The 16411-nt window shown below is 42.3% G+C and overlaps 1 protein-coding gene across 2 annotated transcripts in view; it reads left to right on the top strand.

Moving 5' to 3' along the window:
• pik3c2b (phosphatidylinositol-4-phosphate 3-kinase, catalytic subunit type 2 beta) overlaps positions 1 to 16411 on the top strand; it is a 186716-nt gene that overhangs the window by 40758 nt on the left and 129547 nt on the right. For both annotated transcript variants that reach the window (XM_034165394.1, XM_034165393.1), the window contains exon 2: positions 8150 to 9107. In XM_034165394.1, coding sequence (XP_034021285.1) covers positions 8241 to 9107 — 867 coding nt within the window. In that variant the 5' untranslated portion in view covers positions 8150 to 8240. The remainder of the gene's footprint in view (positions 1 to 8149; positions 9108 to 16411) is intronic.

Below are 16411 nucleotides of genomic sequence, written 5' to 3'. Positions count from 1 at the left end.
AAAAATTGACTGAGGATCGTTCTACTGTTTCAGACCAATGATTTTCATTGCTGTGAGAACAAGGTAGTTTAATTTTGATCTTAGGGACACAGGAAGGTTCCCAAACCAAGTGGTTATGCCATATCTTAGAATGCTTTCAAGAATTGCCTGATAAAACAGTAACATAATGTTTTGGTCGACTCCATGAAAACGCAAACGCCGTAGAAAATAGTCGTTGATTCAAGCGGGAACATAACCAGTCAACATGAATATTCCATGTAAGGGAGCTGTCTATACAGACACCAAGATATTTGTACGATTGCACCTGTGTGATTGGTTGCTGGTGTATAATTACAGAGTTGTGATTGCCAACTAACGTTGGATCAAAAATGACTTCCTCTGTCTTTTTAACATTTAAAGTAAGGTAACTGGAATCACACCACTCAACAAACTGCCTCACCTCTGAATGATAGATATTCAAATCATCATTCTGTTGAAGCAAGCACAGAAGTGCTGAGTCATCTGAATATTTAAAAATATATTTCCCAGGGTGCTTGGCTGAACACTCATTAGTATATAAAGTAAAAAGGAGAGGTGAGCTCACACATCCCTGTGGTGCTCCAGTACTGATGTCTTTGATTTGGGACAGGCTACAATTTACCTAACCTGCTGTGTTCTGTTTGTCAAAAAAGAGTGAAACCACCGTATAAGTGATGGGTTGACATCCAATGCTTTAAGTTTCTGAATTAATAAGTATGGCTGAAGCGTATTAAAGGTGGAGCTGAAGTCAATAAAAAGTAATCGGGCAAATATCATCCCTGTTCAACATTTTCTGTAGCATTGCATGTAAAGGAACATATACAACACTAGCTTCTTTTTCTCTATCAATAATGTACTCTACTGGCATAACGACTGTGAAGTTCTTCCTGACATATGCTGCTCTTTTTTTAGTGGTTGATAAGGAGCCATTCTTGCCACAAAATCTCCTTATGATATTGCTCTCTGAAGCAGCTTTAACTAACTGTCTCACAACGGAATCATCTACATTTGTATGTTGTTTTAGAATATCCTTGACAGAATTATGCAGCAGTGGCTGGGAGAGTTCACACATCTGTAAAACCTGTTGTATGATTTCTTGTACAGAACACTCTGGAATATGAAGGACTGTTTGCATCTTTAAAAAAGAGCTGCCAGATTGTGCTCCAGCTGTTCTCCTAGATCATGAAGCTCTTCACTGCTGGAATCCTCACTCTCCTCTAAATCAGGGATGTCATCTGGAGGCACATGTTCTTCAAGGGTCATTTCATTAGTATTAACACCAGAGACTATTGTTGGCTTGAACATCCTCCAATTCTCTGTCCTGTGCTCTTTACTTTTATGTGCTTTTATGTGCATTAAATGTGGAGTACACATTAGTGTGAAAGTTACAGCCTGTATATGGACACTGGACTCTGTGATTAACTTTTAAATGTGTACTATGCAGGTGAGTGAAAAAAACTGCTTCAGTACAGGGTGCTGAAAAATCACATAACTGACAGTGAAAGGTTACATGGGCAGTTTCACACAGTTGAGCATTCTTGGCTGTCTGGTGAATCTTAGATAAGTGGACCTTAAGTGCATTGATGGAGTTAAATGTGCAGAAACATTGTTGGTGTAAGCAAGGAAACGGTACAGTTCTGCTGTAGCTTGCATGTTTTAACCTGTAATGTTTTAATAGGTAACCCCTTTTCTCACATATAAACTCACAATACTTACACTGCCACTGCATCTTCACAAGAACCTGTAAAAACAGAACATAGGAAAATATTTAGCTGAGAAATGGAGCTGCAGAAACATTAACTCCAGTGTGTAAAATTAAGCTCTGCTAAACATTACAAGGACACCATCACCTTATCGTTTGAAATGTTTACTAAGTTACATACTGAACAAACTTTAGCTAGTTAGCTACAACCAAACACACGTGCTAATTAGCACACAAGCTAACTTCAGTTAGCGAACTTGTTGTCACGGGACCGGCCTTTGGGCTAAAATAGTTTCCAGAAAGTTATCAACGAATAGCTAATTTGAAGCTTTACATTCCATTTTTTGGAATTCAAAGTTTCTCTCAAAAACACACAGTCGGTGCGACTAAATTGGCGTCGAGAGAACACTTCACACAGCGCAACACAAGACATTTACCGACACAGGAAAAAAAAAAAAAAAGCAGCACTTAATTTGTTGTCAGTGAACCATCTTTTGACTAGAAAGTTATGAACAAATTGCTTTACACACTCACCATTCCAGCATAATGTTGCTCAAGTTGCTCTGACAAATCCACGACTTTCGAGCACCACAAGTCAGCGCGGAGTCTTTACTCTGGGCATGCGCACACCGGTTGCTAGGCAGAATTTCGAGAGGGCCCCTCCCCTCCCTTACAGAAACATAACATACAAAGTCATCTCTGCTTAACATGATTATTACACTCCAAATTTCAATTGGATAGTGCAATCAACATATTTGATTTACTAATGAGAACGTTTTTTTACAAAACACGAAAGAATAATTAATGATTACTAAAAAGTTTAAATTAAAACAATATCCGGGTTTAGAGTGTAATAAGATCACAAAGTTCATAGTTAAAATTCAAATGGCTGAGCATTTAAAAAGTAAGGAGCGGCAAATCAGGAAGTTTCACAACCTTTTAGTGCAGAAAAGGCGTACTTTCAGTGGGAGTAGTTTTAAAGATACACCCAGACAAATTAGTGACAACAGGGAAAAATTGGGTAAAGAATCTGTCCGACAGGTTCTTACAGACAGAAAAGATGTGCTCGCTAAAGGACTAAATTCTCAGTGACCCCCTAAACATATACGACAGTAGATTACATCACTGCAGTAGAGTCAGCCATTAAACACTAACAGTTTGTCAGAGTCAGAAGCTGGAACCCTTTCCGATTAAGAGTCACAGCAGCGCTGAACAGTGCTAAGGCAGATGCACGGTGGTCCTGAACACATCTGACTACGAGGCCAAGATCAACAACTGCTCAATGACTCCAGTACATACAAACGTCTGAAGAGAGACCCACGAGTGGCTATAAGAAGAAAATCATTAGCTACCTCCAAAACCTGGAGAAAGAGGGACTCATCGACAGGCAGACATACTACAGAGTGTACCCTGGGGACGCCACTCCGTGCATCTACGGACTGCCCAAAATCCACAAACAGGACGTGCCACTCAGGCCTATTGTATGTAACACAGATTCCATCACGTACAATTTGGCCAAGCACTTCAAGTGGATTTTGGCTCCTCTAGTGGGTAACTCAGACCACCATGTGGAGAACACACAAGATTTTGTGAACAAAATCAAGGACCTGCAGCTGGAGGCAGATGAAACTATGATATCATTTGATGTGACTTCGTTGTTCACCTGCATCCCCACCGCTGAGGCCGTCTCAGCTGTGAGGCAGAGACTGCTGGAAGATGTCTCTACCTAAAAGGACCAAACTCACACCAGACCACATCTGCCAACTCTTGGAGATCTGTCTTAACACCACGTATTTCCTGTTTAGGGGGAATTACTACAGGCAGAGCCATGGTTGTGCGATGGGGTCTCCAGTATCCCCCATTGTGGCCAATCTGTACATGGAGCGAGTAGAGAAGACAGCCTTGACGTCGTTCATGGGCATCTCTCCCAGTCACTGGTTCAGATATGTTGATGACACATGGGTTAAAATCAAGCAACAGGAGGTCGAGGACTTTACAGAACACATCAATTCGGTGGACTCCAGTATCAAGTTCACACGTGAGGATGCCAGAAACAACCATTTAGCCTTCTTGGACTGTGATGTTACGATTGGATAGAACAGGCAGCCCCAGACAGAGGTTTACAGAAAACACACTCACACTGATCAATGGCTCTTTGGCTCAAATCACCCCCTTGAACACAAGCTCGGGGTGATCAGGACTCTTCAACACAGAGCCCTACAGGTGCCCACAACTGCAGAGGGAAGGGCTAAAAAGCAACAACTTGTATAGAAAGCCCTCACAGTATGTGGGTACCCACGATGGTCCCTGGACAAAGTGCAGAAGTACCAGAAAACAAAGAGACCAGATAGACAGGAGACGGAGACAAGAAGAAGAGGAGTGTCTCTCCCTTATTTAGCAGGAGTAGGGGAAGAAAAAACTACAGAGGATCTTCAGACAGCACAAAATCCCAGTTTACTTTAAACCAGTCAACACCTTGAGACAGAAATTAGTTCACCCTAAGGACAGGATCCCTAGTTACAAACAGAGCAATGTAGTGTATTCTATCAGATGTCAGGAAAACTGTAACGAACACTACATAGGTGAGACGAAGCAACTTTTACACAAGAGGCTATACCAGCACTGCAGAGAGGTCGCCAGTGGACCTCAGTCTGCAGTTCATCTCCACCTGAAAGACACTAACCACACGTTTGAGGACAAGGAAGTTAAAATCTTAGCCAGAGAGAAGAAATGGTTTGAGAGAGGTGTCAAGGAAGCATTCTTTGTAAAACAGTTGAAACCCAGCCATAACCGCGGAGCGGGTCTCAGACACGCTTTGTCCCCTGTTTACAATGTGGTACTCAGGTCAAAGCAGTTTTAGTCTTTTGTTCATGGTAATGAGTCATTCACGTCATCAGGAGAGTCGTCAAGGGAGCCATCAGGGGAGGCTTCCATCCTGTCATTAGGAGAGTGCTAACTAGAGCACAATAGGTGCTAATTAGAGCTATTGTTTAGTCACTAGCCTATAGCAGTCAGCCTCTCGGTAGGTGGGGTATGGTTAGGTTAAAAAACTCCAGCTTTTGTTGGCTTCTGGTGTATTCTTCTCTACAAGAGTCAAGACAGAAGTCAGACTACCAGAGCAAGAATTTTAGCTGAGGAAGCTTCTGTGATTTGAAGCGAAACGTCCTCACGTCAAGCAACCCAGTCCAGTCGAAGATTCAAGCTTCTCTACTTCCAGACATCATCTTCCAAAACAAGGGTGTCACGTGGGGACCAGTTTTCATCTGTGATGATGAATCCTGGCAACAGGTCAGATTAAAGACTTTATTTAATCCGTGAGCCAGCTTCCAAAGTTTTAGCTTTTGTTGTTAGCTCCACGTCGTCTTCTCCATTTTTTTTGTAGAAGCCTCACAGCGCCAAATATAAGCCTGGCATATGTACTACAGCATTTTCACGCAGTTTCACAGGATCTGTGAGAACGGAGACATTTATTGATTTGAGAAGGGGGACCTTGCTGTCCTGCAGGATTTTAAACCATGACAGCATCATGTGTTACTAATGTAATCTTTGTGACTGTGGTCCCAGCTCTCTTCAGGTCATTGATCAGGTCCTCCTGTGTAGTTCTGAGCTTTCTCAGAATCATCCTTACCCCACAAAGTGAGATCTTGCATGGAATCCCAGACCAAGGGAGATTGACATTCATCTTGTGTTTCTTCCACTTTCTAATAAATATCTAACAGTTGTTGTCTTCTACCAAGCTGCTTGCCTGTTGTCCTGTAGTCCATCCCAAGCCTTGTGCAGGTCTACAGTTTTGTCCCTGGTGTCCTCAGACAGCTCTTTGGTCTTGGCTATGGTGGACAGGTTGGAGTGTGATTGATTGAGTGTGTGAACAGGTGTCTTTTATACAGGTAACAAGTTCAAACAGGTGCAATTAATACAGGTAAATAGTGCAGAATAAGAGGGCTTCTTAAAGAAAAATTAACAGGTCTGTGAGAGACAGAATTCTTGCTGGTTGGTAGGTGATCAAATACTTATTTTATGCAATAAAATGCAAATTAATTATTTAAAAATCATACAAAGTGATTTACTGGAGTGTTTTTTTTTTTTTTTTAAGATTCTGTCTTTCACAGTTTGTGTACCTACGATAAAAATTACAGATCTCTCCATTCTTTTGTGGGTGGGAAAACCTGCAAAACTGACAGGGGATCAAATACTTATTTTCCCTACTGTATGTAGCCAAAGCTGCTGTTTTCTGCCTCTGTGGAAGTGCGCTCTGTTCTCTCCTGCACGGTGTGGTGCACATCAGAAACAGAGTCATTTAACGTTATTATTATTATTATTTATTTATTTATTTAAATTTTTTTTGTCTTGGTGAATCATTTTCGTTGTGTCAAGATGCTGCTGAGTCTGGCTGTGGTAAAGGCTGCTGTGAACGAAGCACTGCGACTCTAAACCTTTAAAGCTCTGGTTGCTCCGATCAGGTCCACTGATTTGATCAGACCTGATCGATCAGGTCGTCTGATGATCGCACAGACATGCAGTGATGGTGCTTTTATTTTAAAGTCACAGTGCTTATTGTTTGATATGAGAGAGAGAGAGAGAGTTTGAGTTGAGGTTCGATTCCCTGTTCTGAACACACACAGGCGCTGTGGGCTGTGTGATCATGTTCTCATGTTCTCCATTTGATTCCTCTGGATTCACACACTCAGTTTTTGGTTGTGTACAGGAGCGCCGTGTTGCACAGACTTGTATACAGTAACGCTGTGCTGCGCAGACCTGCTTAAAACTGTGTATTTTATGTGTCCAGCGCGCTACACTGAAGAAAATTAAACATGTTTAATTTCTTCCGTCCTACGTGTGTAGCCCTCAACATATTGCTGCGTAGGAAACAAAAACGCGACGTAGAGCTGCTCAACTCGGCGTGGACGATACGCCACAATAAGCAGCTCTACAAATACGCCAGTGTGAAAGAGAATTTCAGTTTTAAAAGTCCCTCTGTCTTAGTAGAGATCACTGCCAGGGAAGAAAGTCGTCCTTTCTGGCTTTGAATGTGAGCGGTCGACTGCTCGTGTTTAATGAGAAAATTCTTCAGGTCACAATTTACAGACAGTCACAAGTTGAGAAAAGAAGGCAGTAGAAAAGGCGTTTTCTTGCTACACATCCACACAGTGTCAGTCGTCCTCTAATTATTACCTCCTGTTTTGATTGAAAGTCCAGTTTAGAAAATTGTTTGTTTGGATATGGAAATCTCCATTCTGAAAGTAAAATAAATGGACCGCAGCTCTTAACTTGCTAATTGTAAATCGTGGCTTGCTGTCACTTAATCTGCAGCTGAGGAGTTGCTGCAAGAAGAATCCCTGGGATTACTAGTGCCCCCCTACCATGAGGCTGGAGAACTGCATGCTTCCATGTTTCTAAGATTTGTGGGGCCTGGACTCCTGATTCCTGGACTTTCCCAGGAATAAACACACAAAAGTAAAGAAATTCCAATAAAAGTACACCACTGCAAGGCACAAAAATTCAGAGGTGATTTAAAAAAATAAATGTTTTGCGCGGTGGGTCAGTAGCCCATGTCCATCTGATGTTTTCTGTTGTTCAAACTGCATCAGATAATGTCCAGTGTGCTGTTCATCCCCAGTTGTCCATCTTGATTATCTTTGGAATTTAAATGTTGACACCAGAGACGCTGTGTTAAAGCATTCCATGTACAGAAAAAGTGCAATGATATTGGGAGATTAAAAAACAAACAAACTGGAGGACAAAAGTTACTGAGACTTACTGAAATGAGACAGAAATTCTGCAGATATGAAAATGTATTCCTCATGACTTTAGTAGAGAAGCTTGAATCTTCGACTGGACTGGGTTGCTTGACGTGAGGATGTTTCGCTTCAAATCGCAGAAGCTTTCAGACTACCAGAGCAAGAATTTTAGCTGAGGAAGCTTCTGCGATTTGAAGCGAAACGTCCTCACGTCAAGCAACCCAGTCCAGTCAAAGATTCAAGCTTCTCTACTATGGAAACGACCTGGACAACTGAGAGCCTAAACAGAAACATTGTCCTCATGACTTTATGTTGTTATTGTAATCTTCTTTCGGCTGCTGCCATTAGGTGGCGCCACAGCATATCAATCATTTCCATCCCACCCTGTCCTCTGTAACTTCCTCTGTCTCACCAACCACCTGCATGTCCTCCCTCACACTGTAATATTATTTTAAATTTAAAATTAAAAAATGGGTTGTGACAACCTCAACATTAAAGAGATGGGTTTGTGGTCTGAGGGTCCTCTGTTCAGTTCCCTACGACAAGCTAATTGCTGACGTACATTTGAGAAAAGTTCTTTATCTGCTGCTTTGTGTGACAGCACACTGACACATGTGCGTGTGTGCCTGTGTGGGTGTGTCAGCCTCTGTTCTTGTTTCTTTAAAACCTGTTCTTTCTCTTGTCTGCACAGCTGATGTTCGGCCGTTACATGGATCCATGGTTGTTTTTCTAGCAGCACATCTTACCGTGCTCTTCCCCTACATCTGTCCAGTGGAGGCACCATGTCGATGACTCAGACCCAGAAGGAGGCTGGCGAGGTGGGCTGGAGTTGTCTGGACGCTCTGGGTCTCAGTCAAAAGGAGCTGGTCTTGGCTGAGGCCCTACAGATGGAATATGACGCTCTTTCACGGCTCAAACAGGAAAAGGGAAGCACCGGAACAAGCCAGAGTGGCCCTGAACTCACTAGTCACAACCACGGCCAAATCACATCCACGTCACCCATTCCCTTCGCTGAACACTCTCAACCCATAGCCAGCCAACCAGTTCTGACCTCGATGGGAGAGTGCCTTCTAGGGGAACTTTCTGGAGCTGATTCCTCCTTGAACCAACCTGGAGGATCCCATTCTCCACCATCCATTCCAGCAAGGGCGAACATGCTACAAGGAGACCATGTCATGGATTCCCCGTTCATCCTCAACAATCCAGAGCAAACAAAGTTAGGAGACTCAAGTCCCAGCTACAGAGACTCGTCTACCTCTGGGTCAGGGATTCTTCTCAAAGGGTTCTCATCTCTTCCAGAGGACGTTCCCCCTGCCATCCCACCAAGAAACCCCATTCCTTCATCTTCAGGTTCACAAAATCCCTTCCTTCCTCCTCGATGGTCCACTATGCCCCGCAATGTCAACCTGTTCACCCCAGACGTGGATCAGCCAAAGGTCGTGTCAGGGGAGTTGAATTATGAGATTATTAACGATTCCTTGTCCCAACTCAATGAGAGTCATCAAGATTCTCGAGGCCGAAAGGTCAGCGGAGATCAGTTAGGGAAGCCTGTAGCTCGAAGCAAGACACTCCCCCCTCAAGTACCACCACGGACCTATGCCCCTCTGACTAAGAGTAACAAGAACCAACGGCGGGTTTCTGCATACCCGGTAAGAGTATGGTCTCCTTCATGTTACAAACATAGTGTCATTATTATGTTTCTGCCCTTGCTTTCCACCGGATGTGAACATGGCTTTTGTTCTTTTGTTTATACAACCCCTGGCAAAAATTATGGAATCACCGCCCTCGGAGGATGTTCATTCAGTTGTTTAATTTTGTAGAAAAAAAGCAGATCACAGACATGACACAAAACTAAAGTCATTTCAAATGGCAACTTTCTGGCTTTAACAAACACTATAAGAAATCAGGAAAAATAATTGTGGCAGTCAGTAACGGTTACTTTTTAGACCAAGCAGAGGGAAAAAAATATGGACTCACTCAATTCTGAGGAATAAATTATGGAATCACCCTGTAAATTTTCATCCCCAAAACTAACACCTGCATCAAATCAGATCTGCTCGTTAGTCTGCATCTAAAAAGGAGTGATCACACCTTGGAGAGCTGTTGCACCAAGTGGACTGACATGAATCATGGCTCCAACACGAGAGATGTCAGTTGAAACAAAGGAGAGGATTATCAAACTCTTAAAAGAGAGTAAATCATCACACAATGTTGCAAAAGATGTTGGTTGTTCACAGTCAGCTGTGTCTAAACTCTGGACCAAATACAAACAACATGGGAAGGTTGTTAAAGGCAAACATACTGGTAGACTAAGGAAGACATCAAAGCGTCAAGACAGAAAACTTAAAGCAATATGTCTCAAAAATTGAAAATGCACAACAAAACAAATGAGGAACGAATGGGAGGAAACTGGAGTCAATGTCTGTGACCGAACTGTATGAAAACCGCCTAAAGGAACTGGGATTTACATACAGAAAAGCTAAACGAAAGCCATCATTAACACCTAAACAGAAAAAAACAAGGTTACAATGGGCTAAGGAAAAGCAATCGTGGACTGTGGATGACTGGATGAAAGTCATATTCAGTGATGAATCTCAAATCTGCATTGGGCAAGGTGATGATGCTGGAACTTTTGTTTGGTGCCGTTCCAATGAGATTTATAAAGATGACTGCCTGAAGAGAACATGTAAATTTCCACAGTCATTGATGATATGGGGCTGCATGTCAGGTAAAGGCACTGGGGAGATGGCTGTCATTACATCATCAATAAATGCACAAGTTTACGTTGATATTTTGGACACTTTTCTTATCCCATCATTTGAAAGGATGTTTGGGGATGATATCATTTTTCAAGATGATAATACATCTTGCCATAGAGCAAAAACTGTGAAAACATCCCTTGCAAAAAGACACATAGGGTCAATGTCATGGCCTGCAAATAGTCCGAATCTTAATCCAATTAAACATCTTTGGTGGAAGTTGAAGAAAATGGTCCATGACAAGGCTCCAACCTGCAAAGCTGATCTGGCAACAGCAATCAGAGAAAGTTGGAGCCAGATTGATGAAGAGTACTGTTTGTCACTCATTAAGTCCATGCCTCAGAGACTGCAAGCTGTTAGAAAAGCCAGAGGTGGTGCAACAAAATACTAGTGATGTGTTGGAGCGTTCTTTTGTTTTTCATGATTCCATAATTTATTCCTCAGAATTGAGTAATTCCATATTTTTTTTTCCCTCTGCTTGGTCTAAAAAGTAACCGTTACTGACTGCCACAATTGTTTTTCCTGATTTCTTATGGTGTTTCTTAAAGCCAGAAAGTTGCCATTTGAAATGACTTTAGTTTTGTGTCATGTCTGTGATCTGCTTTTTTTCTACAAAATTAAACAACTGAATGAACATCCTCCGAGGCCGGTGATTCCATAATTTTTGCCAGGGGTTGTAAGGCTGGAATCCACTGTGAAAACATTTATCCACTTCAAAACCACATAATGGTGGAGTCTGGTGTGGTGCTAAGTAGTCATGTAGGTGGAAATGCAGACCTGGAAGCATGTGGACATCTTTTATATGAGCAACACTGATTTGTGCTATTAGGTTAAATTCCTTAGACAAGACACTTCAGCAGTGATGCTTCTTATCATTTTAGTGTTTTTGGGTGGGGGCAGGGGGCACCCACTGGATGACACAACTAAAGTCGTGCTGCCGTATGTTCAGCTTTAACAGTAAAACTGATTTGAGGTTATTTACACTTAAAGATGTATTTTGCACAAAACTGAAGTATTCCAATGATGGAAAAAAGTAATGCTACTGGAAAATAGATGATAAATTCATCAGTTCAGTCTTATTAAGCCACTCCTACTCGTATGAGGCATACCATTTTTGGGACATTTTGAGTTTGATTTCCATGTTGCATCTGTTATCTGGTAACATCGTGAGTATACAAGCACACTGAGTGAGGGCACACTATAATCTGTCTAGTCTGGACAGGAGTCTCTGGCTCTTACACTTTGTCTCCGTAATGAATTGCTGCTGCAGTTGAGGCAGAGTAGCAGTGGCGATGCATTGGATGACGTACAAATGAATGTACGAGGTCTGTCAATAAAGTATAGGTCCTTTTTATTTTTTTCAAGAATTATATGGATTTCATTCATATGTTTTTACGTCAGACATGCTTGAACCCTCGTGCGCATGCGTGAGTTTTTCCACGCCTGTTGGTGACGTCATTCGCCTGTGAGCACTCCTTGTGGGAGGAGTCGTCCAGCCCCTCGTCGGAATTCCTTTGTCTGAGAAGTTGCTGAGAGACTGGCGCTTTGTTTGATCAAAATTTTTTCTAAACCTGTGAGACACATCGAAGTGGACATGGTTCGAAAAATTAAGCTGGTTTTCAGTGAAAATCTTAACGGCTGATGAGAGATTTTGAGGTGATACTGTCGCTTTAAGGACTTCCCACGGTGCGAGACGTCGCGCAGCGCTCTCAGGCGCCGTCGTCAGCCTGTTTCAAGCTGAAAACCTCCACATTTCAGGCTCTATTGATCCAGGACGTCGTGAGAGAACAGAAGTTTCAGAAGAAGTCGGTTTCAGCATTTTATCCGGATATTCCACTGTTAAAGGAGATTTTTTTAATGAAAGACGTGCGGACGGGTCCGCGCGTCGGGACGCAGCCGGCACGGTGCGGCGGCACAGGAAAAACACCTCCGTGTTGATAACCATTTGTAAAATCCAGGCGGCTTTTGATGGCTTTCAGTGGAGTGAGTATATGAGAAATTGTTTAACAGCTGGACATGTTCCAACTTGTCCTTAAGGCTTTCAACAGAGGTGTTTTTCCTGTGGTGGAGCGTTGCGGCGGCTGCGAGCCGATGCTGCAATCCGCCCGCACGTCTTTCATTTAAAAAATCTCCTTTAACAGTGGAATATCAGGATAAAATGCTGAAACCGACTTCTTCTGAAACTTCTCTGTTCTCTCACGACGTCCTGGATCAATAGAGCCTGAAATGTGGAGGTTTTCAGCTTGAAACAGGCTGACGACGGCGCCTGAGAGCGCTGAGCGACGTCTCGCACTGTGGGAAGTCCTTAAAGCGACAGAATCACCTCAAAATCTCTCATCAGCTGTTAAAATTTTAACTGAAAACCAGCTTAATTTTTCGAACCGTGTCCACTTCGATGTGTCTCACAGGTTTAGAAAAAATTTTGATCAAACAAAGCGCCAGTCTCTCAGCAACTTCTCAGACAAAGGAATTCCGACGAGGGGCTGGACGACTCCTCCCACAAGGAGTGCTCACAGGCGAATGACGTCACCGACAGGTGTGGAAAAACTCACGCATGCGCACGAGGGTTCAAGCATGTCTGACGTAAAAACATATGAATGAAATCCATATAGTTTTTAAAAAAAATAAAAAGGACCTATACTTTACTGACAGACCTCGTATGATGTGGAGATGGACACGACTGCCTAAGTAATGCTAAAATAAAGGTGGGGTATGTGGATGTGGCGTTGTTCATGATCGGCTGTAAACCTGATAAAGATCTAGCTGTACTCCCATAAATGGGTAAAGAGGTGGAGCATGGGCAAGACTGGTGTGACCTGGGCATGATGAATGAACCCTCTAAGCCTCTGTTTCACTCACTCACTCAGCTTCAATCACTTACTCCAATTAAGGGTCATGGGGAACTGGAGCCTATCCCAGCAGCCATAGTGCGAGAGGGGGGTTCACCCTGGACAGGACGCCAGTCTGTCGCAGGGTCACATACAGACAAACAAACACATTCACACCTACAGACAACTGGAAGTTTCCAGTCCATTTAACCTGCATGTCTTTGGATGGGGGAGGAAGCAGGAGCACCCGGAGTGAACCAACACAAACACGATAACACGCAACTCCACACAGAAAGGACACTGGTGGGAATCGATCTCATGACCTTCAATTTTTTTCAGTTTATTTAGTTTATGTTGCACCAAATCATAACAAAGTTGCCTCAAGGTGCTTCACATAAGTAAGGTCTAACCTTACCAACCCCCAGTATAAAAACACAAGAAATACTAAGGTGATCGCCGGCCACTAGCCCTAAGCTTCACTAAAAGACCCAGACTTTAGGTAAAGTTGAGGCCGCGGTACACTGCGTTTACTAATAAAATGAATTAAAAGAGTGAAAAGCATAGTAACACACTATACCAGTATGCTAGTCATACGAAAGGGAAAATAACCAGTTGGAGAGCCCTAATGCTGGACTGCGGTAAACCAGAAAATAGAACATTGCAGTTGGCCAATCTAGAAGAGACAAACGCACGAATCAGCGTCTCAGTGTCAACCTTCAACCTTCTTGCTGTGAGGCCGCAGTGCTGCCAGCCTCTGTTTCAGTGATTCATTAATGCGTGTTTTTGTAGACGAGGTGGTGGCTGTTATAAACCGTGACAGTCATTAGAAATCACTAGATTTGATGTTATGGAGAAATAATTAAATAAGTTATTTACTGTTGGTTCAGAGGCTGAAATTTCATCTCTTGAACACTAGATGACACTCCCACTTTGAAGACATGAAGCACTTTCAGGACGTTCACTGGTGCTTTTCCTCATTTCCAGAACTCAACATGAAACCAACAAAAAAAACAATTAACAAACATACTCAATTTACTCATATTTGAAGTCAGTCTGGGTAAATCGTCTCATCTGTCACCACGATGGATTTCCGTCATTTGGAAAATTTAACCACACATAAGCGCGCGCACGTGGTGTCATGTGTGTTTTGGAACCGAAATATGATACTCTCACTGTCAAAGCAACATCCGATTCTGCGCTAATCAAAGCAGCAGCAGTGTCAGCGTGGATGGCGCGGCACTGAGGAGGAAGGGACTGTGTGAATTTTCACTCCTCTTCGCTCTGTTTACTGCTTGCCATGAGCCACGGTCCTTACTTCCCTGTCTTTGTGGGAACATTGGCAGACCTTCCCCAAGTAGAGCAGGGTGTGGCTTTGCTTTGAACCGTGAATCAATGAAGCAGTGCTTCAATCTCCTGCTTCGGTTCTTTGTTTTGTTTCGCTTTATCTTAATTTTTTCCCACTAAAATTCTAAAGAGCATATGTCTGTGAGTAATATTTACCTTTCTGTGTTAAACCGACCTGTTATGGTCTTTTGAAATAGTTGATAAATGTATTTTATAACTTAAAAACCAGACCGATGCTTACGCGCTAGCAGGTCTATGGCATTTTCAGTGTTAAAGTTAGCATTAAGCTGTTCGCATCTGCATTTGTTTTCTGTATAATAATTGCAAGTTTGCACGTATAATTGCGTTTGTTGTAAAAGTGTCAAATGTATTACAATTTGTAATATTTATTTATTTTATTTATATATTAATAATAATAGCAACAACAACAACAATAATAGTAATAATAACTATTAATGAAACAATACAGTTTTGGAGAAACAGACAACAAGAACCTGATAAAACAGAAAAAATAAAACCAACTAACAATGAACATAAATAAATAAATATAGAAATAACTGTTTCTTGGGAACACCAATTTGACTTGCTCTTTCAAAAAATTTCTGGGGTAGCACCCCCAGACCCCCATTAATTTAATTTAATTTAATTAGCTTATAATGTGCCAAATCACAGCAAAAGCCGTCTCAAGGCGCCTTACATAAAACAAGTCAACATAAAATTGAATAAATAATTAAAAATGAAAAAAAAATACAAATACATAAATAAAACAGAAGTAAAAGAATAAAACAAATAAGAATTCAATTTCAATTTATTTCCTTTATATCGCGCCAAATCACAACAGAGTTGCCTCAAGGCGCTTCACACAGGTAAGGTCTAACCTTACCAACCCCCAGAGCAACAGTGGTAAGGAAAAATTCCCTCTAAGGAAGAAACCTCAAGCAGACCAGACTCAAAGGGGTGACCCTCTGCTTGGGCCATGATACAAACAAATTACAGAAATAATTCACAGAACAATTCACGGACGAATACACAAGAATTGCTGTTGGTGCACAGGACAGGAGGAATCGCCAACACAAACACAACTCCCATCTCTGGATGGAGCTGCACCTTAAACGGAGAAAAAACAGAATCAGGCATCAGAAAGACAAAAATACTGTATAATTTGTCAGCATTAATCAACAAGAAAAACAGAAGAAATACTAAGGTGATCGCCGGCCATTAGCCCTAAGCTTCACTAAAAGACCCAGAATTTAGGTAAAGTTGAGGCCGCAGCCCGCTCCAATTACTAATAAATGAATTAAAAGAGTAAAAAGCATAAAACAAAACTGCACCAGTATGCTAGACATATGAAATGGAAAATAAGTGTGTCTTAAGTCTGGACTTGAAAGGCTCCACAGAATCTGACTGTTTTATTGACGCAGGGAGATCATTCCACAGAACAGGGGCACGATAAGAGAAAGATCTGTGACCCACAGACTTCTTATTCACCTTAGGAACACAAAAAGAATAAAAACTATCCATAAGAAAGAGAATAAAAATAGGTTTTGAGTCTTGACCTAAAAATGTCCACGGACTCAGACTGCCTCACGGTCACAGGAAGACTGTTCCACAGGGTGGGTGCACGATACAAAAAGGCTCTTTGACCTGCTGACTTCTTCTTCACCCTGGGAACACAGAGAAGTCCCGCATCCTGCGACCGCAAAGCCTGGGCCGGCATGTAGAGTTCCACCAGATCAGCCAGATAAGTTGGCGCCAGTCCATGAACAACCTTATAAGTCAATAGTAAAACCTTAAAATCTGCTCTCACAGAGACAGGGAGCCAGTGCAAAGATGCCAAAATGGGTGTGATATGTTCAGACCTTCTGTTGCGTGTCAGACGTCTGGCGGCAGCGTTCTGAACCAGCTGAAGACCCCTAATGCTGGACTGTGGTAACCCTGAAAATAGAACATTACAATAATCTAGTCTAGAAGAAACCATAGCATGAATCAGGGTCTCAGCATCAGCCATGGACAGGATGGGGC

The sequence above is a fragment of the Thalassophryne amazonica genome, unplaced genomic scaffold, assembly GCF_902500255.1.
Source record: "Thalassophryne amazonica unplaced genomic scaffold, fThaAma1.1, whole genome shotgun sequence".
NCBI lineage: Eukaryota > Metazoa > Chordata > Actinopteri > Batrachoidiformes > Batrachoididae > Thalassophryne > Thalassophryne amazonica.
This window is presented reverse-complemented; position numbering and strand designations above follow the sequence as displayed.